We start from the raw sequence: 25,743 nt of genomic DNA on the forward strand, positions 1-25,743 counted from the left end.
TGTCTACAAGAGACCCACCTCAAACCTAGGGACACATACAAACTGAAAGTGAGGGGCTGGAAAAAGATATTTCATGCAAATGGAGACCAAAAGAAAGCAGGAGTAGCAATACTCATATCAGAAAAAATAGACTTTGAAATAAAGACCGTGATAAGAGACAAAGAAGGACACTACATAATGATCAAAGGATCAATCCAAGAGGATGTAACAATTATAAATATATATGTACCCAACATAGGAGCACCTCAATACATAAGGCAAATGCTAACAAGTATGAAAGGGGAAATTAACAGTAACACAATAATAGTGGGGGATTTTAATACCCCACTCCTATGAATAGATCAACAAAACAGAAAATTAGCAAGGAAACACAAGCTTTAAATGATACAATGAACCAGTTAGACATAATTTATATCTACAGGGAATTTCACCCCCAAACAATGGATTTCACCTTTTTCTTAAGTGCACACGGAACATTCTCCAGGATAGATCACATCCTGGGCCCTAAGTCTAGCCTTGGTAAATTTTTAAAAATTGAAATCATTTCATACATCTTTTCTGATCACAATGTGGTAAGATTAGATGTCAACTACAGGAAAAAAATTACTAAAAACACAAACATATGGAGGCTAAGCAAATGCTTCTGAATAACCAACAGATCATGGAAGAAATAAAAAAGAAAATAAAAATATGCATAGAAACAAATAAAAATGAAAACACGACAATCCAAAATTTATGGGATTCGGTAAAAGCAGTGCTAAGAGGGAGGTTCATAGCCATACAAGCCTACCTCAAGAAACAAGAGAAACGTCAAATAAACAGCCTAACTTTACACCTAAAACAACTAAAAAAAGAAGAACAGAAGAACCCCAAAGTTAGTAAAAGGAAATAAATCATAAAAATCAGAGCAGAAATAAATGAAAAGGAAACGAAGGAGACTATAACAAAATCAACAAAACTAAAAGCTGGTTCTTTGAGAAGATAAATAAAATAGACAAATTGTTAGCCAGACTCATCAAGAAAAAAAGGGAGAAGAATCAAATCAATAAAATTAGAACTGAAACTGGAGAAATCACAACAAACAACACAGAAATACAAAAGATCATAAGAGACTACCATGAACAATTATATGCCAATAAAATGGACAACTTGGAAGAAATGGACAAATTCTTATAAAAGTATAACCTTCAAAAACTGAACCAGGAAGAAATAGAAAATCTTAACAAACCCATTACAAGCACGGAAATCAAAACTGTAATAAAAAATATGCCAACAAACAAAAGCCCAGGACCAGATGGCTTCACAGGTGAATTCTACCAAAAATTTAGAGAAGAGCTAACACCTATCCTACTCAACCTCTTCCAGAAAATAGCAGAGGAAGGCAAACTCCCATTCGAAGAGGCCAACATCACCCTAATATCAAAACCAGACAAAGATGGCACCAAAAAAGAAAACTATAGACCAACATCACTGATGAACATAGATGCAAAAATCCTCAACAAAATTCTAACAAACAGAATCCAACAACTTATTAAAAAGATCATACATCATGACCAAGTGGGCTTTATCCCAGAGATGCAAGGATTCTTCAATATTTGCAAATCAATGTGATACACCATATTAACAAATTGAAAGATAAAAACCATATGATTATTTTTAATAGATGCAGAGAAAGCCTTTGACAAAATTCAACACCCATTTATGATAAAAACCCTCCAGAAAGCAGGCATAAAAGGAACATACCTCAACATAATAAAAGCCATATACGACAAACCCACAGCAAACATTTTCCTCAATGGCAAAACATTGAAAGCATTTCCTCTAAAATCAGGAGCGTGACAAGGGTGCCCATTCTAACCACTACTATTCAACATAGTTTTGAAAGTGCTAGCCACAGCAGTCAGAGAAGAAAAATAAATAAAAGGTATCCAGATTGGAAACAAAGAAGTAAAACTCTCATGGTTTGCAGATGACATGATCCTCTACATAGAAAACCCTAAAGATACCACCAGAAAATTACTGGAGCTAATCAATGAATATAGTAAAGTTGAAGGATATAAAATTAATACACAGAAATCCCTTGCATTCCTATACGCTAACAATGAAAAAGCAGAAAGAGAAATTAAGGAAACAATCCCATTTGCCATTGCAACAAAAAGAATAAAATACTTAGGTATAAATTTACCTAAAAAAACAAAAGACCTATATATAGAAAACTATAAAACACTGATGAAAGAAATAAAAAATGACACAAATAGATGGAGAAGTATACCATGTTCATGGATTGGAAGAATCAGTATAATGAAAATGAATATACTATCCAAAGTAATCTATAGATTCAATGCAATCCCTATTAAGCTACCCATGGTATTTTTCACAGAACTAGGACAAATAATTTCACAATTTGTATGGAAACACAAAAAACCTCAAATAGCCAAATCTATCTTGAGAAAGAAGAATGGAACTGGAGGAATCAACTTTCCTGACTTCAGACTATATTGCAAAGCTACAGTCATCAGTACAGTATGGTACTGGCACAAAGACAGAAATATAAATCAGTGGAATAAAATAGCCTAGAGACAAATCCATGCACCTATGACAACCTATCTTTGACAAAGTGGGGGGGGGGGAGAATATACAATGAAGAAAAGATAATCTCTTTAACAAGTGGTGCTGGGAAAACTGGTCAACCACCTGTAAAAAAAAGGAAACTAGAACACTTTCTAACACCATACACAAAGATAAACTCAAAATGGATTAAAGATCTAAATGTAAGACCAGAAACTATAAAACTCTTAGAGGGAAACTTAGGCGGAACACTCTGACATAAATCACAGCAAGATCCTCTGTGACCCACCTCCCAGCAATTGTAATGAGGTGGATGAAATTGGAGCCTATTATACAGAGTGAAGTTAGTCAGAAGGAGAAATACCGATTCAGTATATTAATTTATATATATATGGAGGGGTTCGGGATGGGGGAAGGTAGGAGGGGGGTTCAGGATGGGGGACACTTTTGTACCCGTGGCTGATTCATGTTGATATATGGCAAAAACCACCACAATATTGTGAAATAATTAGCCTCCAATTAAAATAATTAAATTACTTTTTTAAAATGAAATAGAATAGAATATCAGTGTTTATCACATAAGATATTGTTATGTGAAACTTTTACTTCACTTATACATGTATGGACATTTGTGTAAAATATTTCTACTCAACCCATCATATGGAAAGGTCTGATGACTTGGGAGTCTTCAGTAATATTTCCTCTGCTGCAAGGATTTCATCAAAATGTGAAATAAACAAGAGCTCCAAAGGATTCTCAGGGATAATTTGAGTGGATAGGATCATTTGGGGGCAGTTTTTGTTTTTTCTTTTCAGTCTAACTCCATCTCTTCTCACCCTTTTATCTTGGTTGGCTCAGGTTCTTTTCACACCAGTGTGTGGGTCAAGACCAGTGGATCATTCAGGGCTTAGAGAGAAGGAAGTAGCCTCAGGAAACTTGGAGGCAGCTTTGGGAAACCCTCCCTAAAATAGACTCCAGTGGCTGGGCTTGCCAGACGCACCCCACCAGGGGGCACCCCAGGCTCACCCGGCAGGATCTAGGAGGCTGCGTGGCCTTGGGGAAACAGCACTGGCAGGAAGAGCCCTGTGACGTCTCCCCACCAGAATGTCAGAGAAAGAGGGGTCCTCGGAAGCCATCTAGTCTAAGCCCATCAATGACAGTTCACGATGCAGAAGCCCAGGGCTTGTCCAAGGATCCACAGCCAGGAACTAGCACATCAAACCTGAGCTGACCTTTGTTCAGGCAGCTCTCTTCCCCCACTCAGGATCCTCCCATTTGAGCCCATGTTTCCTCATGTTGACCCTGGGGAAGGCCAACAGTGGGAGGAGCTACAATAGAGGGGTCTCTCCCCAACCTCCCCGTGGCAGTTGCTCAAGGGGCACCCATAAGGCCTCTCAGGGTGCAAGAGGATGGAGACCTCATCCAGTGTTTCTGATAAACCTGCTCCTGGTGGGGAGGTTCCTGGAGGCACCAGAAGAGGCAGGAGACAGGAGGGGCTGCTCTCTTGAGCAAGCTCTCAGGGGTCTCCATCCTCCCCCCCCACCCCCCCCGCCCTCAGCGAGTCCCAAGGAGCCCCCAGGCCACGTGCAGGGCTCTTGCCTACATTAATCACGATGCTGGGATAGGCCAAGGTGATGATCTTGTTCACCAGGATCTTCTCGGGACTGCTCTTCTCTTCACCCAGGGCACTGATGCGGATCAGCTTGTCTGTGGACAGGTACTGGCTGTACTGGGAATAGGGGATTTTGCAGGGATAGGTCTTTGCTAGGGAGAGAACACAGGATGAGGTGAGACTCACCAGAGAAATCAGCTGGGCCTGGGTGGCTCTGGGACCCTACTACGCATAGGAGAGGCCATCCTGTACTGAGCCCCAATGAAGCAGGTATTCAGTTTTCTGTTGGAGGGGCTGAGAGGTGAAATGGCTTGCCGAGGGTCATTCTACTAGTATGTGGGTGCACTGAGGCTCTAACCAAGGTCTGAAGGACTTCAAATCACAGACTTTCCTCACTAGCCCGGCCTATATCCCTTGAGGTAGTAAAGGAAGGGTTGAGGAGAAGGAGGAGGTTAAAGGAAAGAAACAAGGAGTAGAGGAGAGGGAGGGAGAAGGAAGGAAGGAAGGAGGAGGACTGTGTTCTGGAGGAGACACGAGGCAGACAGTTGTCACAGGGATCTGCCCCCAAACCCTTGCTGGCTGGCTTGACCCCCCTTATGGCATTTCCATAAGATACTCTGTGTTCATGCCCACACCCAGAGCCCATACCTTCTTCAGGAGAGAGTGTGATGAAGGCTGTGTCCTGCCAGAACGGGAGCAGGGGGCTGCCGTCATGCAGCAGAGACTGGGCACTCAGGTTCACTTTGAGGTCCTTGAACTGGAGCGACATGTTGAGGGCCAGCAGGACAAACCTTATATCCTGGCCCATGTCGGGCGAGTCGAGCAGCTGGAATTTCAGGGAGACCTGGACAACATTACTGGGCTGGAGAGAAGGAGTAGCCAGGCTCCGCGGACTGTCGCTCAGTGGCACGGACCTAGGTCGCGATTCTGCTCGGAGAGAGCCTGGGGACCTTACAGCCTTCAGCTTCTGAAGAGCCTTCAGAAACACCTGCCTCTCCTGGAGAGAACCTGGGAGGGCAGAGCAAAGCCGCAGTGCCCTCATTTCACATTCCACCACCTGAGACTCTCCGTCTGAGGCTTTCTCTGCCTCCAGAACTGACTCACCTCATGCATGGAGCAGACCGAAAGTGCTAGGAAATTTACGCTCCCCAAGAGCAGCCCTCACCAACCCCTGACCAAAAAGAGTTGGTGGATAAATAGCCTAGGCCCCTTGCCTCCTGGGTGGGATAAATCTGCAGTATTGTTCTACACTTTACACTAAATCTCTGATAGGATTGCCAAATTTAGCAAATACAAATACAGGGCAGTTTAATTTGAATTTCAGATTAACAACAAATGATTTGGCCACAGTGAGACCACAGCATTCTTCATCCTACATTTTCTCAGTCACCCCACTGGAAGGGACCCCAGCAGACTGAGCCCCAGCCACTCATCCACAGCGCTACCAGGCCTGACAAGGCTCCCGGTATTGGCTTGCTCCTCTTGCTCATCTCAATTGCTCATTCTCCTTCCTTCCAGTAGCTTTTAAATCCCCTCACTGATAAACCACTTGTCCTTGAAATGATCCCCAGTGAAGATAGCCACACAGAGAATTGAGGTAGAGGGATGGATTGCCAGTACCCTGGATGTGTTCAGTGCTTGTCTCTTAGGCTTGGACTCTGGGCCTTCTCTGTGTTGGCCCCAAAGGTCCACATAGACAAACACAAACACGTACTTTATGGCACTTCCAGAAATCTCAGGTGCTCCCACCACCAGCCCACACAGTCCTGATTCACTCCTGCTCAGATGCTGCTCCTCACCCTGCTTCTGGCCCTCTTAGATTGCATATTTTTTCTTGGCTCCCTAGTGGTCGAAACTGGTGGTTGGTCTCAATTTCCAGGAATCAGTCCACAGCTGACTGATGTAGATGCCCCTTGCCCCACTGGCTTGGGTCAGAAGACCCTGCCAGAGCTCCCATCTCTCAGAACCACCCTCTGCACGGGGTGGGTGTGGGAGTGAGCATTTGGCCTTACATCGGCTGCAGTGCTGGCTGTGGTCTGGCCTGTCCTCCAAACACCCAATAAAACACGAATCAAACAATAAGTTCAATGAAATTAATAAGATTAATTTGTAGGAGAGAGTTTACTCAATCTCCTGCCCTTTTCAGTTTGATTTTTCAGGAAGACAGGGGCAAGGAGGTCATATACTATTGCTGTATGATGGCTGTCAATGGCCCTGCAGCCACGTGAATATCTTGTGGAGAGTGCTCACTGCCTGTAGGGAGTGGGGCGAGGAGGGGCATGAGGAAGCGAGGCAGTGGGGACCCAAACTGGGCCCTTAAACCTGAAGGGCTGAGGAGACAATGGGCCTGGGTCCCAGCTCCCCTACTGCAGAGGACTGTCCCAGCTGGCGGAGAGATTCCCTGGGACCTTGGGGAAGGTGCCTACAGGACTTGGACTCTGCAGGGGCCTGGCTTGGTCTTACCTTCTGCATACTTGTAGTCTTCCGTGATGTCATTCCGCTCATCACTCTGGATGCTCTTGGTGCTGATAAAATTCCCAACAGTACTGGTGTCCTGGTGAAGTTTCTGCTCCTTCCCTCCAAAGACCAGCCAGGCCATACAGTCAGCGTTCACCATGGAAAAGGCGAAGGCTGTGTCGTAGTTCAGATCCACCTCTCCTTCTTTGATGGCTCTGACGGAGGCAGGGCCACAGCAGTAGAGGCCTGAAGGGGAACAGAGGAGCCTCGGTGGGCTGTGGCTGCAGGGCTGGGTCGGGGTGAGGGCTGTTTCTGTGGTGGTGGGCTCTGCCTGTCCTCCCAAGAGTCTCACCATTGCTTGTCTCCTGAGGTGTGGCATCCAGCACCTGCCAGCCTCCAAATCCAGGTGGGAGGTCGTTCCGTGCCATCCAGCACTCATTCCACACGTGGAAATTCCTGGGGTAGAAGCCAGAGGAGTGGGTGTCAAGTGAAGCTGAGGGAGAGTTGGTGGTGCTCGAGTTCTTTCTGGAGTTAGGCACGGGACGATGAGTGATGGACAGCTAGATAGAAAGTCAGGGTGCTGCAAGCCTGTGCACCTCTGTGGGAGGCAGGTGACCACCCTTCTTTCTGTGAGCCTAGCCTGCCCGGAAAGGAGATTTCCTCTCTTTGTAAAGAGTGAAGTTTCCAGAGCCAATGGAAACCCTTCACTCTCTCTCAAAAGACTCTTGTAGCCCTTTCTCGTGTCTGCTGTCCACTCACAGAGGCAGTCACGGGCTCACCTTTGTCCAGAGGTGAGACTTCAAGCCATCCTGTGATCAGAGCCACAGGTTGAGTATTAAATGAAGGAGGTTGAAAAAGAGGAAAACTCCCTCAGGGCTGAGAGTTCTTGGGATGTGATGTATTTTTTTTTTTGTATTTTTTTTTTTTATCAAAAAACCTTAAAATGATCAGGAATTGATAGAGGGGCATGAAAAACGTACATTTCAGACTTTCATCACCAGTGGGGGAAAAAAGTATTTTTATAGACCTAAAATTGTCATTAGTGCATTTAGATTTTGGTGAAGGAAAATTTAAAATAACTCTACAATAATACAATGTTAATAGAAATTGGCCATGTATTGAGCCATCATTTAAACATAAGTAATTTCAAAAATATGGAACGCTTCACGAATTTGCGTGTCATCCTTGCGCAGGGGCCATGCTAATCTTCTCTGTATCGTTCCAATTTTAGTATATGTGCTGCCGAAGCGAGCACGATGTGATGTATTAAACTCAGAAGATGGTTGTATTTGTGTTTAGCTGCTTCCCAGCCTTAGGGTTGAGGATACCAAGCCTCGGGGCTGGTGAAATGGGGGATGCATGGGAAGGTAGCAGGCTTATGGGGTTTGCCCCAGAAAGAGATGTCTCTCACCAGACAGTGTCCTTCTTCTTATTCTCCAAAATCCTGCCTGTGTTGTCATAATACTCATCAATGATAAGATTTCCGTCTGTGTCATGGCCAGAGTCGAAGTTGGTGATCACTCGGGTGGGGATCCCCAGGCACCTCATCACTGTAGAAAGGGCAGAAATCTCCTGTGGGCCTTGGATTCCTGGGCTTAGCGCTCTCAGCTCAAGAAAATCATACCCTTGGCAGGCAGGAGCTGTCTGGGGCACCAGGTTGGTGACACTTCCGACCTCCCTCCCCACCTTCCTGAGCTCCTCTCCCTAATGCTCTGCACAAAGGTGAGAGCTTGTCTGCTTGCTCAGACAAGCTCTCCTGGGGTCACCAGAGGGTCTAGCAAGTTTGGGGTTTCCCTGCCCTAGCCAGCAAAGTGGCAGAGGCAGGTACCTTGGCAAAACTCAGTAGCCTGACTTGTCTCACTTCCCTCCTGGCCATAAATCTCCATCTTCAAACCAAATAGCTGAAATTTTTTTCCCTCCTGTGGTAAAGATTAAGACTATCAGATTCTTAGGCAAAGAGTTCTGCTGCTTGGATTTCCCTTTCTCTGTGGTTGTACTGTCTTGGAAGCTTATCAAAGGAAGTATTTACAAATCCAGCCAGGAAGGCAAGGAGGCTGTAACAAAGGCTAGAAAAGTGAGAATCTATGCCTAATGGAGAAATTCTTAAAAGAAAGTAGAATGCTGTCTTTATGATTTTTCTTGTCGTTAAATAAGCAATCACTAGCATGAAATACATTGCTCCCTAACAATCTTTCACCAAGTAATTTTAGCATTCCTGATAATCCTTGCCTGAATTAACGCTATGCTCAATTGATTGTGTGCTAAGTTACTTCAGTCGTGTCCAACTCTTTGCGACCCCACGGACTGTAGCCCGCCAGGCTCCTCTGTCCATGGTATTCTCCAGGCAAGAATACTGGCGTGGGTAGCCATTCTCTTCTCCATGGTGGTACCAAAATGGTTATATTCTAACAGTATCATTTTTTCAATATGTATTAGCTGGCATTCTTCTATAAAGAAAAGCATTTCAATCTCCCTCTCCCATTTTTTGGTATTGTTATGAAGTGAAGTGAAGTGAATCTCTCAGTCAAGTCTGATTCTTTGAGATGTCATGAACTGCCAGGCTCCTCTGTCCATGGAACTCTCCAGGCAAGAATACTGGAGTGGGTTGCCATTCCCTTCCCCGGATCTTCCCAACCCAGGGATCGAACCCAGGTCTCCCGTGTCTCCTGCATTGCAGGCAAATTCTTTACCATCTGAGCCACCAAGGAAGACTGATATTGCTATACCTCTTGGAATCTGTCTCAAGGGGGGGGAAATAGAAATTTATCTACAGAGATGTCCATCACAGCATTAAAGTTAAAAAAATATATGAACCCACTGTATTGTTATTGTTTCATATATTTTTTTAAACTTTAGCAGAGGTTATTTTTAGACATTTCTTTGGTTTCTAATTTTTTCCCCTATTGTAATTAATGCTATGATGGATATCTCTGTAGATCAATTTCTGTTTTTCCCCCTTGAGACAGATTCCAAGAGGTAAAATGACTGAGTCAAAAAATATAGATATTTCTAATAGTTCTTCAAAAATACAACTGTCATTTAAAAATCTTTATAACTTTTAGTTTAGATACTTATTTGTAATAAGCATTTAATTGCTTGTAGTCTTCAGTTTAGGGTCCTTCTCTGGCACACAGCCTGTCCAGGCTGGGGTGGGGATACATCCCTGGACGTAGCCCAGGAAGGGGAGGAGAGAAGCCCAAAGGGGAGCCATGCACTTCCCTGGAGTGGCAGGTCTGCACAGGGCCAAGGAACAAGGGTGGGGAATGAGCAGAGCTGATAGTGAATTGTAGGTGGAGGTGACTCAGGACCACCCCAAAGAGTAGGATGAAGGTGGGAAAAGCTGCCACTGAAGGAACATGAGACAGGAGTGAGGCAAGAGCATGACTCAAGAGCATTACCGTGGGCACATTAATGCTAAGATTACAGTCAGGAGGGTGGATAACACTTATGGTAATAAGAGCACATGCCAAAGAGGGGTGGTCAGAGAGAGCAGGGAGCAAGCCTCCATTCTTCACCCTGATTGCTAAATCCATGAAGTGTCAGTGGTGGTGTCAACTGCTGCTAGAAATGGCCAGATAGGCACTTTCCTACCCAAGCACAGGTCACTGGTCTCATGGCACTCGGAGTTCTCTGCTACACATAGTATATGGCATGTAATGATTTGTTTATGAGTCTCCTCCTGAGGGCAGGGATTGTGTGATAGTCATCTTTATCATTATACAACCATTAACGATACAAGGCAGGCCTGTTCTGCAGAAACGTGGGTGCATCTTTGCTGGAAGAGTGAATGAATGTCTTGAACCTTATGCCCATTTTGACAATTTCTAACTGAAGGCTGTGTGCTGTGCTGTGGATACCAAGCTTGACTTTCCACAGAGCATAAGCTTTGAGTGGTAATGCTTCTGCTGCTGCTACTGCTACGTCGCTTCAGTCGTGTCCGACCCTGTGCAACCCCATAGACGGCAGCCCACCACGCTCCCCTGTCCCTGGGATTCTCCAGGCAAGAACACTGGAGAGAGTTGCCATTTCCTTATCCAATGCATGAAAGTGAAAAGTGAAAGTGAAGTCGCTCAGTCGTGTCCGACTCTTAGCGACCCCACAGACTGCAGCCCACCCGGCTCCTCTGTCCATGGGATTTTCCAGGCAAGAATACTGGAGTGGGGTGCCATTGCCTTCTCCATGAGTGGTAATGGGTCTGCAGTAATCCATTCTCAAGATTTCCTCATCATGCCTCATGAGAGGACTGGGATAGGGGACAATAGCTGTCAAAATGAGGCAACAGAGGGACAAGAATGGTTCTCTACACTGGGAAGAGGCCAAGCCTTTAGCTTCAGTGTCACGCAAAGGAAGCAGTGTTCAGACCTGCACAGTCATGCACGTACATGTTTCACAGGGTTTGCCCCCTCTGTCCTGCTATCTCTGTCCCCCCACAAAGGGCTTCTGTCGTGGCTTCATCTCTCACTCTGCCCGTAACTCCTAAATTTGAAACCTGAGCCTACATGGAGAGCTTGCTGTCAGGAAGCACATCCCCAGCTGAGCTTGTCTTCCATTCTTGGCAAGCTTCCTGGCCAGCTGATGACATCATCTTCCTTTTAGGTGCCGGGAATGGTGCCAAGCACTGCCCAGGCATAATCTCACTTAATCCTCTCCACAACCTTGTGATTATTCCACTTTTGAAGAGGAAAAACCTGAAGTTTAGAGTGGTTGAGATCACATGGCAGCAAGAGAAAAGCCATGGCAAGATTTAAGCCCCCGTATCTCTGACCTCAAAGCCTCCCAGTGTTAACCACAAGCCTTCACTACAACTTCACTAACCACTGCAGCTTCACTCCACGTCCCAACAACGTGTTATTCTCAATGCGTTTTCCTTTGTGACGTTTTCACTGATCACTCCATGCCCACTCATCCTCCTTCCTATGCTTTCACTTAATTCCAGTCACCAATGCCACACATTTTGTCACTGCATGAAGCGCTCTGTGATCTCATACATTTGTCCTATTTTGTCAGCTAGATTACAGATTCCACTAGAGTAGGGCTCAGATCAAATACTTTTCTTGTGTTTCTTCATTCCCAGCACAGTGCTGGCCAGAGTAGATGCTCATTGAATCTGTGTTGAAATGAGTTTTCTTTAGCCTCACTTCTGCAGACTATCAGTCCTGATGACTCACAATTTGACGTGAGTCTCACGTGACTTTGCACCTGAGACTTTCATGGACAATTCGGGAGCTGAATCCCTCAAAAAAGAAAAATCACTGTGGGGTGTGTGTGCGCTTGTGCATACACCTGCATGCACTTTCACACAGCAATGCTTGGACAAAGATGGACATGATCTCAGAGTCAGGAAAGGTCGATAGAGTTCCTAACGTATATTACACCACACGACACTCCTGGCATCAATTGCTGTGTCTCTTCACTTAGCCATTCGGCACTCATTCAGTGACCAGTGTAAAGCCCCTGCGGTAAACCAGGCAGTGGCTCTGATGCTTACACAGAGACGTAAGACAGTCCCGCCTTTGAGGAGCACAGCTTCACTTCTGACCCGTGGGGGACCCTGTCCTGATGGTGTGCTTAAAACATGGACTCTGTTTCAGGACTGGCCATGAAGGGTTCCCACCAGTTCTTCTCTCCTCTGCACCCCCATGGGGAAATGTGGCTCCAATTCCATAAGAGAAATCAGTGCAAGGTTCAAGCTCAATTTATCAAAATTCATTTGGTCAGCCTTGCTGCCACACTTCCATGGCTTATACTGATGAAATACAGTCAGAGCCCCAAGCAATAGAATCAAATTAATTGCATTTAAGTGTGATGACTTTTAGCATATTTTGGTCTCACCCTAGATGCATTAAGCTTCCACATGGTAAAAACATCATTTCCTGTTCCTCCTCCCATGCCCTTAACTGTCCCTTATAATCAAGATGGTAATATTGCTGTGGTTTTTCAGATATGCCATCACAAAATCAAACAATTCTCTCTTGTCTCCAATGACAATGAAACCTAAAATGTCTCTAAAAAATAGAGTCTATTTTTTTTATGTAAAGAAGCAAGAAGGTATGACTCAAAATGGAAAAAATGCCTATCAAACTAGATCCACAAATGACAGATATAAGGGAATTAGCTGACAAGGAAGGACCTTAAAGCAACTATTTAAAATATTATCAGTAAGTCTAGAAAAATGGTATAGATGATCTTACTTGCAAAGCAGAAATAGAGACACAGGCATAGAGAACAAATATATGGATACCAAGGGGGAAAGGAGGAGCAGGATGGGTTGAGAGATTGGAATTGACATATATACTCTACTATGTATAAAATAGATAACTGTTGAGAACCTACTGTATAGCACAAGGAATTCTGCTCTGTGCTCTGTGGTGACCTAAATGGGAAAGAAATTTTTTTTTTTAAAGGTGGGGGAAATACATGGGCTTCCCTGGTGACTCAAATGGTGAAGAATCTGCCTGCAGTGTGGGAGACCTGGGTTGATCCCTGGGTGGGAAAGAACCCCAAGAGAAAGGAATGGCCCCCCACTCCAGTATTCTTGCCTGGAGAATTCCATGGACAGAGGGTACAATTCATAGGGTCGCAAAGAGTCGGACACGACTGAGCGACTGACACTTTTCGCTTTTCACTCATGGGTATTCATATGGCTGATCCATTTTGATGTGTCAGCAGAAACTGGACACTATACTCCAATTTAAAAATATTATCAATATATTCAATAGGAGGTAAAGGAAAACATGAACATAAAAGAGAAATGGAAGACAGAAAAAAGACCCAATGGAACTTCTAAAGATGAAAAGTGTAATATATAATACAAAAAATGTACTGGAAAAATATTGCACAAAGATAAAAATATACTTTTTTTTGTAAGAACACATTCAAATACCATACTACATGTCAAACACATCAAAATATTTCCCTATTGTAGGGGGAAGTGAATAAGAATGGGTTATGAGATAAAGGGGGGAATCAATTAGTAAATAATTTTTAAAAAGAGGGATTTGAAGCAGACCTATTATGATAAATGCCATGAAATGAAGAATATGATTAATTGAAACCTAAATACTCCAAGGGAAAAAGGAGGGAAGTAAAGTAAAATAGTGGTGAACAGGGGGCTTCCCTGGTGGCTCAGTGGTAAAGAATCAGCCTGCTAGTGCAGGAGACACAGGTTCGATTCCTGGTCTGGGAAGATCCCCTGCCACGGAGCTACTAAGCCCGTGCACCACAACTTCTGCGGCCATGAACCACAACTATTGAAGCCCAGCGCCCTAGAGCCTGTGCTCTGCAACAAGAGAAGCCGCCACAATGAAAAGCCCGCACATCACATCTAGAGAAAAGCCCCCTCAGCAACAAAGACCCAGCACAGCGGAAGGAGAGCTAAAGTCTGGTGGATGGCTAGAAACGACTCTTGAACAAGACCCAGCTTGACCCTGGAGCCTAAGAGCCAGGGATTAAAACAGTATCAGATCAGTGTTCATAGCAGCGCTATTTCCAACAGCCACGACAGGAAGCAACTAACTGTCCCCTGGCAGATGAACAGGTAAAGAAGATGTGTTGACATAAGACAACTAAGCTGTACCCAGATTCCTGAACCACAGAGACTGTGAGATAATAAAAGTTGTTTTCAACTTAAAAAAAAAAAGATGGGACTTCCCTGATCCAGTGGCTAAGACTCCCCGCTCCCAATGCAGCGTTCTGTCCCTGACCAGGGAACTAAATCTCATATGCCACAACTAAAGATCCCGCATGCGGCAACAAAGACCCATTGCAGCCAAATAAGTAAATAAATATATATATATTTTTTTTTTTTTTTTAAAGATGTGGTGTGTGTATATAATGGAATATCACTCAGCCATAAAAAGAAATGAAAATATCATTTGCAGCAACATGGATGGACCTAGAGATTATCATACTAAGTGAAGTAAGTCAGAGAAAGACAGGGACATTGGCTAAGGGTCCATCTTTGAGAGGTAATGGTAGTTGCTCAGTGACTCTTTGCGACCCCATGACTGCAGCCCGCCAGGCTCCTCTGTCCATGGAATTCTCCAGGCAAGAATACTGGAGTGGGTTGCCATTTCCTTCTCCCTGAGAGGTAAGGGCTCAGTAAAAACAATGAGATTAGAGTTATTGTATTGAAATGGAGATAGTGAGGCACTTTATAGAGGCCACTATATAAGTGAGTGAGAAGAAACCAAAGATGACTTCTAACCCAGGGGTGTTTGAAACTGTTCTCAGCAGAGGACTCCACGTGAGAACCAGATCATAAGTGGGGATCCAACATATAAAAGATGGACACATGGGGTAGTTTGGGGTGAAGAGAGGAGGGCCCAGCCCTAAGCACACAGACTCCTCATCTCCCAGGCTGCTTCCCACCACCCTCCTCTGTGGCTCCAGGCCCCGAACCCTCCTTTACAGAGGAGGGGGCGATGCCCATAGGCCTGCTGAGCATCCCAAGCCTCAGCCCAAGGCTCGCTGCCCCCACCCCACCCCCTGCAGCTGTGGGCAAGGACAGATCAGGCACATCCCCAGGATGCCTGACTTTTCTTCTGTAAACAACTTTGCTGAGATATAATCCACATACCACAAAATTCACCCTTTTAAAGTGTACAGTTCAGTGGTGTGTGGTATATCCACAGGTTGTGTAACAATCTCCATATCTAATCCCAGACCATTTCATCACCTCAGAAAGGCCCTCCTAGCTGTCACCTCCCATTCTCCCACCCCTCCAGCCCTAGGCAACTGCGAAACAACTCTCTGTCTATATAAACTTGCCTATTCTGGGCATTTCACATATTTGGAATCATACAGTAGGTGATACCTGGCTTTGGGGAGAATTTTCAGGTCATAGAACATCACTGTTCCCTCTGTTCCTTTGTTACAGAGCAAGGCATCCAGGCTACTTCACAGACCCCAGGGCTGAGGGGCCTGGCCTTGTCACATGGAGTGTATAGCCAGGACAGGAAACGCCTGATGACTGAGACAGAGAGCTGTGGAGCAGCCAGCCCTGAGCACCGGAGGGAGGGAGGGTCAGGGATTTCTCTGAAATTCCCAAAGAAACAGCCAACTAAATCAATGTCAAGGAAACATCTATCCAAAAAATTATAATAATATCTTTGATGCATGCAAAGTCTCTTTCTTTGTGTGATTTCTCTTTAGGAAGTTGAAGTCAGTATGCTGATGTTATTTTTAAAAATGCAACATGGGATTTCCCTGGTGGTCCAGCGGTTTCCACTGCCAGGAATGTGGATTTGATCTCTGGTCAGGGAACTAAGATCCCGCAAAATTTGGCAGCAAAATATATATATATATAAATAAATAAATACAGAGGTGAGAGAAGAGGCTCTTGAACAGATTCCACTTTCCAAAAAAAAAAAAAAGGAAACACAGGGAGGCAGAACTGCAGAGGGGAGTATGCACGTCTCATTAGATGAGTTACGTGGTCACCTTAAGCCTCAGTTTTCTCTTCTGTAAAATGGCAGTAATGATACCACCTGCAGGTGACTGTGAGCATCAGGAAGGGCCCAGCATGTGCCTTCAGCACAGGGGATGCTGCTTAAACGGGAGCTGCTAGCATCGTTCGTGCAGCTGTATAGCCTAGTGGTTAGAGCCACCATACCTGGAGGTGAGACTAGCTTTGCCACTCAATTTCCTCATCTGTAAAATGGAGATAATGATAGAGCCTGTCTCTGAAGGTCATTTGGGGAATCAAGTAAGGTGATCCTAGTTAGAACTTACTGCCATCACCATAAATTAGTTTTAGGACATCTTCATCTCTGCAATAAGACCCCTGGGATGCCCATTTATCATTAATCCCCACTTCCATTCCCCACCCCAGGCAACCACTAATCTGCTGTCTGTCTCTATAACTGTGCCTTTTCTGGACATTTTATATAAATGAAATCATTCAATAAGAAAACAAAAGAACTTATTGATTGTTCATTGTAGCCTGGCATTTTTCTAAGCACCCTCCATGTACGAACTCAGTCAATCCTTCCAATAACCTTATGAGGTAGGTACTATTAATTTCCCCATCATATGCCTGAGGAAACTGAGGCACAAGTTAAACGACTTCCCCAAAATCACTCAGTCACTTAATGGTAGTACTAGTATTTGAACTCAAGTTTCACAATTACTCTAGGCTGTCAAGGCTTTAGCACAATGCCTGGCACCAAGAAAGTCTCTAATAAATGTCAGCTATTGTGACTGTTAAAGAATAATAATAATAATTTTTAACAGCATGTTTTGGCAACCTTATTGGGTTAAAGAGGCTGACTAAATCCTTGACATTTAGTGGAGGATTGACGCTGGGTGTTACCCATCTTTGTAACCAAGATTATTAGAAGCACAGTGCCTAACATAGGATAAGGACTCAAGAAATGTTGCTGGATGAGTGATGAGTTCTCCAAACTGATAGACATGCTTATTAACATACAGCATGGTGGCCCCTGTGGGGGAGGGCTGGCGTTGTTGAGCTACAGGTGAGCCAGCCACGCTTGACCAACTTGGCCCGACCCTTTGCTTCCAGGGTCACTAAAGGGCCATGATTCTCATAAAAATTTTAATTGGTCTGCTCTCATTGCATCATCTCCATTTACTCTCTCACTACCCAGTTCCAGACAACCACACCCAAACACCTGGCCCTCTCCCTGTATACACACACCTTACCCATTAGACTCTAGGCTTTTCCAGTCCCAGGAAGGCTCCTTCTCTGTCATATACAAGATTATTCCATTCTCTGCCTTCAGTCTTGTGCCTGCTCCCTGGATGACTCAGACATCCTAGTTCACCCTGACGTCTGTGACTCTGGGCATCAAAGGTATCGAATTTCTGGCTTCTAACCCCTGGGCCATTAAGGCATCCAATTCCAGATGCAGCTCCGCAGCTGCAGATGAGGAGTAGCTCAGGACTACCCCTCTCTTCAACCCCTGTGAAGGCAGAAACTTCCCGACGCCCCTGTGGACTGATGCCCCAGTGAACAGTGGGCTGACACCTGCTGCTTGGCAGTCTGGGGCTCTGTAGGCTTCCTCCAAGAGCCTTGTCCAACACACACTCACACACCACACACACAGTCACAGACTTCACCAGCCTTTGCATACAGGGAATTTCTACACAAAAGGCCTGAGCGCTGAATAGAGCTGTGGGCAGATCTGGCCTTCCTGGATTGGCCTAGAGAGCCTTGTGAGTAAAAGTCATACCTGGCCTCTTTCCCCAGCCAACAGGAATTGACTGATTGTGACTCAGTTACACAGATAACCTGCCAGGAGGCTGAAAGCTGGCCTAGACATTGGGGCTGTGAGAGGGCCAGAAGCAAGTCTGGACCTGGGTGAAGCAGAAAGCCTCCTCCTGCCACCTCCAGTGTGTAACTCATGTCCAGGTGTTGCCTCCCTAACACTCACCTCCCCTTCCTTCTGCTTGCTCCTCTCACCACCTGCAAACCAGTTTCCATTTGCTTTCTTTCCCAGTACATATTTTGAGACTTTTCTTCTACTAATGTGTTCTGAGAAGTGTATGATGTCCACCTCCGAACTACCCTCTGAGATAAGCCAAGGTATGTGAAGCCTGAGGTCAGTGACGAGACATTCTGCTTCCTTGTAAATGTCCCTCGGTGGGAACTACGTGAGGTTTCTGGGACAGGAATGGCTCAGAGGGTAAGACGTGAACCAGTGTCCTTTCTGACTTTCCACTCCTCACCTGTGCACATAACAGCAGCAAAGACCCAGCACTGCCCGTAGCGCACTGGCTGGCAGCCCGCGGCGTGCCACTGCTTCAGGATGGCCACGCTGCCCATCCACTCTGTGGGGCTGGTGCCGTCTGAGTAGTTCTCGCCCCAGTTTCCATTGAGCACCCCACTGTCATCGTTGCTGTTGATCTGCAGAGAAGCCAAAGTAGAAGCATTAGAAGCAGCCTTTTCCTCAACAAGTGGGTTGCCTTCCAGGCTCCTGGGCCTGAGATGCAGGAAGGTTTGATCTTATTTTAGCTGGGATCTTCCAGACCTTCCGGGGAAAGGGTGAGGATGGGAAGCCAGCTATTCTGACTTGTGCACCACTGTTAATTATTTTACTATTCTGTGTCTACCCACCCTCTTGACCCCTCCACCCCCCCATCCCTGCAAAGCCAGAGCTTGGCTCTAAGAGCATTTGAACACACTTCAGAGCCAAGGAAATTTAGACAAAAGATTATTTCCCAAACCAGAGCTTCATTTAGTCTTTCCCCAAAATACAGTTTGTAATTAATGGAGGTGAAGGTCATACCCAGCCGTTTCAGATCTCAGTTAAGAAAACCAGTTACCCAGATTCTTCCATCAGTCTCATCAAAAATGGCTTTGCCAGAGGGCTCCTGCCTCTTGACTCTTCTTTTCCTGGCTGCAGTGGGCAACCGTGAGTGGGCAGGGCTCCCCTGCAGAGCTTCCTCCCTCCCTGGGCATGCCCTGGGTGACAGAGCCAGACCCAACCTCACCATGGCGCACACCACTCTGCTGATGTAGACAGGACTGCCCCGTAGGGCACAGTCTGTGGCTGGGTCGATCTGGAAGTTCAGGCTCTTGTCTAGCAGCTCCAGACAGATGTCTATGATATTCTCTTCAAACTGCGAGAAAAGATGCAAAGAGGCAAGGTGCCCAGGCTAGGCACACGTGGATATGAAAAGAAATACATGACCCACCCCACCCAGTTCTCCAGTGGAGTGTGTTTGTGGGATACAAGCCCATTTGGAAGGAAACTGTCCGGCAGCACAGCCATGGACGGCCCTACAGGGTCTCAAAGCTCTGGGGTCACAGCTCGCCTAGTTTGTAGTTCCTGCCTGTCAGATTCCTGGAGTTTTTTCCAGTGAGTCTGACTGGCTGAAAAAAATGTTTCTTCTCCCCTTTAATCCCACACTCCCGGAGTCCCTGGGATGTGTCTTGCTAAAGCCATGTTGCCTCATCTTCCACCTGTACTTGCCGACCCAGCTCTTCATTGGCAGCTGGTGCTGAGACGATGGCACCGACTTGTCCGTGGAGCTTTGGATTGACTAATAGTGTATGAGTTATGGAAAATTTTCACCAAGCCAGGCCAGGCTGACTCTGTCCTTCAGGCTTGGAATGAATGCCACTTCCTCTGAGGCCTTCCCTGAGCCAGAGCCTGGTTTCACTCCACAGCCCTGGCTGTATCTCTTACTCATCAGATTACGTTACAACGAGATACCCAGGGTCTGTCCTCCCTGCATGACTGTATGCTGTGTCCCTCCAGTTCTTCTCACAGCTCTACCCCCAGATCTGGCATCATGCCCAGCACATAGGAGGGACTCTGTATGTCTTTGTTGAATGAGAGTAAATGAATACATAAACAGGATTAGGAGGCTTCTCTGTTTTGTCTTCCCTGTTTCATCTTCCCCAGGGGACAGTCTGATTGGTTGACTTTTCTGCTTTAAAATATTCAACAGGTCCTACGGCCTGCAGGATCAAAGCTCTAACCTCTTCAAGGCACATAAGACCCTCCCTGATCTGCCCCCCTTCTACCTCCTTAGTCTTGTGTCTCAGTAACCCTCACCGCCTCATTTTTTTTTTTTTTTTTTTTGCTTCAGCAACATCGGATTCCTCGTAACCCCTGTAGCAGACCAAATCATTTCTCTCCTTTGTGTCTGCTCACGCTTCCCCCTGCCTGGGATAGTTCCCCCTTTCCCTTCACTTGGCTAACTCAGTTCCAGCATCTCCTCTCCCAGGAAGCTTCTTCAACACCCCCATGCCCAACCAAGTGCTCTTCTTCAAGGCTCCTGGAATACCCTGCACCTGGCACCCAGTCTTTGCATATCCCACTGCATAATAAGTGACCTGCTTATGTGACTGAGTCCCCACTTCACTGGGCTCAGGGACAGCGTTTTATTCATTTTCATGCTTCTAGCACCCAGCCCCTTGCCTGGCACTGGGCAGATATTCAATATGCATTCACTGAAGAAGAGAGACAGAAAGGAAAAACCCAGGACTCAGAAAGCAGCATCTCCTCACTTCTGTTTCTCACAGATGACAGCCAACTCCTGTCCGGGGCCCTCTGGGATCCCCATGTGCCCATGCTGAGTTGGGGATTTCAGTTGGGATCATTTGAGGCTTCCATGTCTCATCTTGACCACAGCCACATCGGGGGCCAACGTTGGGCCTGATGCCACCTGTGCTGGAGTTCTCTTTGAGGAAGTCTGGGACAGGGACCCATCTCAACCTGATACAAGCACCACAGACCCCCCGCAGAATTTTCCAGCCGCCACCCCTTCTGAGCAGCCAGAGCTGGCCCCTCCCCACCGACCCCCAGAGTGTTCTGGTGCAAGGGCTCAGCCTGGCTCTGGGCTTCCTGGAGCACCTGCTGTTGGCTGAGCTTTCAGTGGGAGGCAGGCTTTCAATAACTCAAGAATTGCAGAGCATTGCAATTAAGATGATGCTGTTTTTACAAACAAAATCACATGTTTTAGAATATGTGTAGAGAACCAAATGTAGAGGAACACACACCTTGCTGGTGACTGTACCTAGACAGACCTTCGTATTCTAGACACCTAGTTTTGTAATGTTTTGTAAAGTTTTTTAAGCAAATTATATTTTACTTTAAAAAATTTTTTAATACCAATTTTATTTTCTGTTGAAGTATGGTTGATTTGGGCTTCCCTCGTAGCTCAGTGGGTAAAGGATCTGCCTGCAATGCAGCAGACCTGGGTTCAATCTACAGGTCGGGAAGATCCCCTGGAGAAGGAAATGGCAACCCACTCCAGTACTCTTGCCTGGAGAATCCCATGGACAGAGGAGCCTGGTGGGCTACAGTCCATGGGGTCACAAAGAGTCAGACATGACTTAGTGACTAAAGCACCACCACATAGTTGATTTGCAATGTTGTGATAATTTCAAGTGTATAGCACAATAATTCACATATATGTATGTACACACATATATATTCTTTTTCAGATTCTTTTCTCTTGTAAGTTACAAATTAGGATTTGAGATGAACATATACACGCTACTATATATAAAATAGATAACCAACAAGGACCTACTATATAGCACAGGGAACAGTACTCAATATTTTGTGATAATCTATAAGGGAAAAGAATATATATTGCTTTTTGGGGGGAGGACATGTACCACATGACACGGTGGGATCTTAGTTCCCTGACCAGGGACTGAACCCATACCCCCTCTAGTGAAAGTGTGGAGTCTTCACCACTGGATCACCAGGGAAGTCTCTGTACTACTTTTACAATGAAAAAGGCATATGATCAAAACAAATAACTGAAGAGGCAATAGCAATGAGGGGGGAAGACACACCACTGCTCATCAGCCCTGATTCTGGCTGAGATGTTCAGGGGACAGATTTTCTCCAGTGTGACAAAATGGATCCTAGAGCCTGTCACCTGGGGTTATGGGGATGAAGTAAGTGTGGTAGCTGGGGCCCCACTGGAAACACAGCTAACAAACAAAAACCCAGGAGCAATCATGACCATTGTCACTGTTATCCCTGCATCCACACCCTCTTAGTGGAATTCCTGGGTGGGTGCCTTCAGCTGTCCTTCCCCTTTAAGTCCTGTTATCCAAATCAGATGTGATCATCTGAGAATACCTTCCACCTTTCTACAGCTGCTCCCCTAGCTCCCTGGGGTCACATTTCGTATCTTCTTGGTGCTATTTAATTCCCACTTGTCAGCAGTTCTAGATGAATCTTGCATCAAGGGCACCCTCCCACCCACCCGCTCCTGCTCCCCTCTCCCCATGATACCAGGGCCTGGATGGGCCATGAGCAGAGCTGAGACTCACTTGTCCATAATTCCAGGGGCAGGGGCGGATCCAGTTCTTGTTCCCTTGATAGATGAAGCCATAATCATTCATGACATATTCCTGCCTCTGGGGTTCACTCTCCAGGTAGACAGCATCCTCTGGGGAGCAAAGTGGGAGGACATAAAGCAGAAAAGTCACATCATCCTTCCCACTCTAGTCCCCCTCCAGAAGGCCCAGGCCCATGGGACCTGAGCTCTGGGAAGAGAGCTGGGTGACTCCAAGAGGCGGATGAGTGAGGGGGGGACCCATCCCCACCACCCATCAACACCAGCAGTAGGGTCAACAGGAACAGAAGATAGAAGTAAAAATAAACTTTGGTGGGATGTTTTGGTTTACAAAGCACCTTTACATCCTAGCCCCATTTCAAGGTTGAGGAAGTAGGCTCAGGGTAATAAGTAACTGGTCCAAATCACACATAAGTAGAGCAAAATTTGAACACAGAGCCCATATTGAGTGCCTGCTTTTTCTGCTACACTCAACTAATCCTTGATGGAAATGAGCAAACTGGAGCCTAGGGGTTCCTCCCTACCTACCTACTTACCTTCCTTTCTTCATTTTACCCTGTACTTCATTCTACAAATTTTCAATGGAATGTACTTATTACTCTTATAATGGAAAAACTCCAGTTAACTTTAGAATGTATGATGAAGGTAGATGTTAATAGTGGTCAGTGGTTGATTATAATAGTTTTCTTTTAAAGTAAAGATGACTTGGTTCATTAGTTTAAAATTCTGAGCAAGTAAATAAATAGCAAGGCTTCTCTGTCCTGCTTGTTGGCAGTTGGGGGTGGATGCTGGGTACATGGGACTGGGGAGGTTTTTGGTGGCTATGGAGAAGGGGCCTGGAAACCCTTGAGCCTCGCTGTCTATGGTACTGACACAGAGGCAGCGGTGAGGGCATCCCGCCTTACCTGGGCACCAGGGATTGAAGAGCAGGATGAACTCCCCAAGCTGGTAGGCTGTGACATGCCCCTGTAGGGATTTGATGTGAACCTTCAAGAGGTACCGACCCACAGCTGCCACAGGAGGGGCACACAGGCTCACCTCCAGGGAATTGGCCCCGATGGCCTGCAGTGAGGCGATCCAGGGGCTGGGGCCACGGTGACCAGCCAGGCTGAACACGGCTCGAGTCCCCTTGGGCAGATCTGGCAGCGGTCCTAAGAAGGAAGCAGAGCTGAGGAACTCTGCAGTGACCTCCCAACCCCCCGATAATCGCCCCCAACAGACAGACAGACAGACAGACACACACAGACCCTGCAAGCCAGCCGGGGTCCTCACCAGTCTCAGTCACAAAGATGATGTTGTCCAGGCCTGGCTGGAAGGCCCGGTTCCTGAAGAACAGGGTGATGTTGAAGGCCTGGCCCCGGCGAACAAGCAGGCGATTGGAGCTGATCTCCTCCGTACGGTGCCGCACATTGTTCCAGGAGCTCTGGAGGTCAGTGAGGGCCACCTCCAGCCCTGTGATGGGACAGCGAGGGCAAACAATAAGCAGGTTTTGTGGGGTCTGGTCCGTTTCTGTCCACCAGTTAGTAGTTGTGCAAACTTGGAAAAGAAACTGAGCCTCTCTGAGCTCAGTTTCCGAGTAGGTAAAATAGAATCTATATAACGAGCCTTTCAGGGTTTGTGTGAGGATAAAATGGACTTCCCTTGTGGCTCAGAAAGTAAAGAATCCTCTTACAATGCAGGAGACTGGGGTTCAATCCCTGGATCAGGAAGATCCCCTGGAGAAGGAAATGGCAACCCGCTCCAGTATTCTTGCCTGGAAAATCCCAGGGACAGAGGAGCCTAGTGGGCTACAGTCAATGAGATTGCAGAGTCGGACACGACTGAGCAACTAACGCTAAATGAGGCTCCATGCATGCAAGTGTCTCTCCCTTACTTCTTTCCTCCCTACCTTCCCGGCTTCTGTGACCTTCTGTCCCTTTCTCCCATAAGGAGGCACATAGTTTTCTGCCCCTCTTTGACTCATCTTGTAGGCCTGGCCAGATCTGACTGCTCCGTTCAGTCTAGCATGTCTCCAGCTTCACTCCTGCATCTACTTTCTTGGACTGCTCAGTTTCCCTTGTCCCTGCACCAGTCTCCGGCTCTGAGCAAGTGCCTGGGGTAGCTGCCCCAGGTTAATTGTCCCTGGCTTAGCTGGTATGTTTGAAGTGATTTGCTAACTGTCTGACTACCACTAACGCTTTGTGCCCAGTGACTTGGGAGTTGAGAGCTGAGGATGGTCTCAAAGGCCCACTCCCAGCCTTCTGCAGCTTCCACTAAAACACAGACTGATCTCAGTGTTCTCCAAGTGTGCCTCCCCAGAGGGCTCCACTTCCGACTCCTGCATGTTTGGCCATGTTTCAACCTCAGTCCCCAAGCACCTGGGTTCATAGCCCTTAAATCGCAGTTGACATCTTCTCAGTCTCTATCCATTCATGTGTCATGACTCCCTTCACTCCTTCCTTAAAATATCGGTGGTGTTCATCTGTCCCTTTCCACATGAACACAATTCAACCTCCTCACCTCACTACTAGTGACTATAACAGCCTCCATCAGGTCTGCACATCACCTGCCCCTTAACACATCTCCAGATTATCTCCCAATTTGATCATTCCGTTGTCTATTTGCTCTAAAAGTCCTGAGATACCCCCCAGGCTGCCATCCAAAAGACACACTCTTAATGTGACACTCATGACCCTGCAGACCTGGCCTTAACTTATGCTTCCTTCTCACCTGTCACTCATCCCAGCACAGGCCCTCTCCTTCAGCCAGTCTATCCCCAAGCAAAGCTCTCTACCTGTCTCTGTATTTTGGTCCTACAAGAGCTACAACTCAGAATGCTCCCTCACTGTAAAGAATTTGTATAACTCAACAATAAAAAAACAATAGCTCAAATAAAAAATGGGCAACTGGTGTAAGCATTTCTCTAAAGAAGATACACAGAAGGCCAAAAAGGACATGAAAAGATGCTCAACAGAATTAGTCATTAGAGAAGTGCAGATGAGATAGCACTTCACATCCACTAGGATAGCTATAGTAAGAAAAACAGTGTTGGTGGTGGGGATGTGAAGAAATTGAAACCCTCATATGTTGCTGGTAGGATTATAAAATTGTGCTTCAACTTTGGAAAACAGTTCTCAAAATGTTAAATGTTGAGTCATCATATGACCTGGCAATTCCTAGATGTATATCCAAGATATGAAAAATGTATGTTCACATAAAACCTGTACATGAATGTTGATTGAAGCTTTATTCATAATAGCCAAAAACTGAAAACAGTGCAAATGTCCATCACCTGCTTAACAGATGAATGAAATGTGTATAGCCACATGATGGAATAT

The 25,743-nt window shown here is 46.0% G+C and overlaps 1 protein-coding gene and 1 non-coding gene across 2 annotated transcripts in view; both read right to left on the reverse strand.

Moving 5' to 3' along the window:
• The window catches only part of TGM5 (transglutaminase 5), a 29,403-nt gene that overhangs the window by 851 nt on the left and 2,809 nt on the right, over positions 1-25,743 (reverse strand). Inside the window, exons 2-11 of the mRNA XM_065906070.1 lie at positions 23,699-23,935; positions 23,332-23,577; positions 22,401-22,519; positions 19,091-19,219; positions 18,326-18,503; positions 8,049-8,187; positions 6,990-7,093; positions 6,644-6,883; positions 4,829-5,188; positions 4,172-4,332 (exon numbers count right to left, since the gene is read on the reverse strand). Coding sequence (XP_065762142.1) covers positions 4,172-4,332; positions 4,829-5,188; positions 6,644-6,883; positions 6,990-7,093; positions 8,049-8,187; positions 18,326-18,503; positions 19,091-19,219; positions 22,401-22,519; positions 23,332-23,577; positions 23,699-23,935 — 1,913 coding nt within the window. The remainder of the gene's footprint in view (positions 1-4,171; positions 4,333-4,828; positions 5,189-6,643; positions 6,884-6,989; positions 7,094-8,048; positions 8,188-18,325; positions 18,504-19,090; positions 19,220-22,400; positions 22,520-23,331; positions 23,578-23,698; positions 23,936-25,743) is intronic.
• Positions 7,786-7,892, reverse strand: LOC136147725 (U6 spliceosomal RNA). Its single transcript, XR_010659372.1, has one exon. It is a non-coding gene; the product is annotated as a U6 spliceosomal RNA (small nuclear RNA).

The sequence above is a fragment of the Muntiacus reevesi genome, chromosome 15, assembly GCF_963930625.1.
Source record: "Muntiacus reevesi chromosome 15, mMunRee1.1, whole genome shotgun sequence".
In the NCBI taxonomy this organism is placed as follows: Eukaryota; Metazoa; Chordata; class Mammalia; order Artiodactyla; family Cervidae; genus Muntiacus; species Muntiacus reevesi.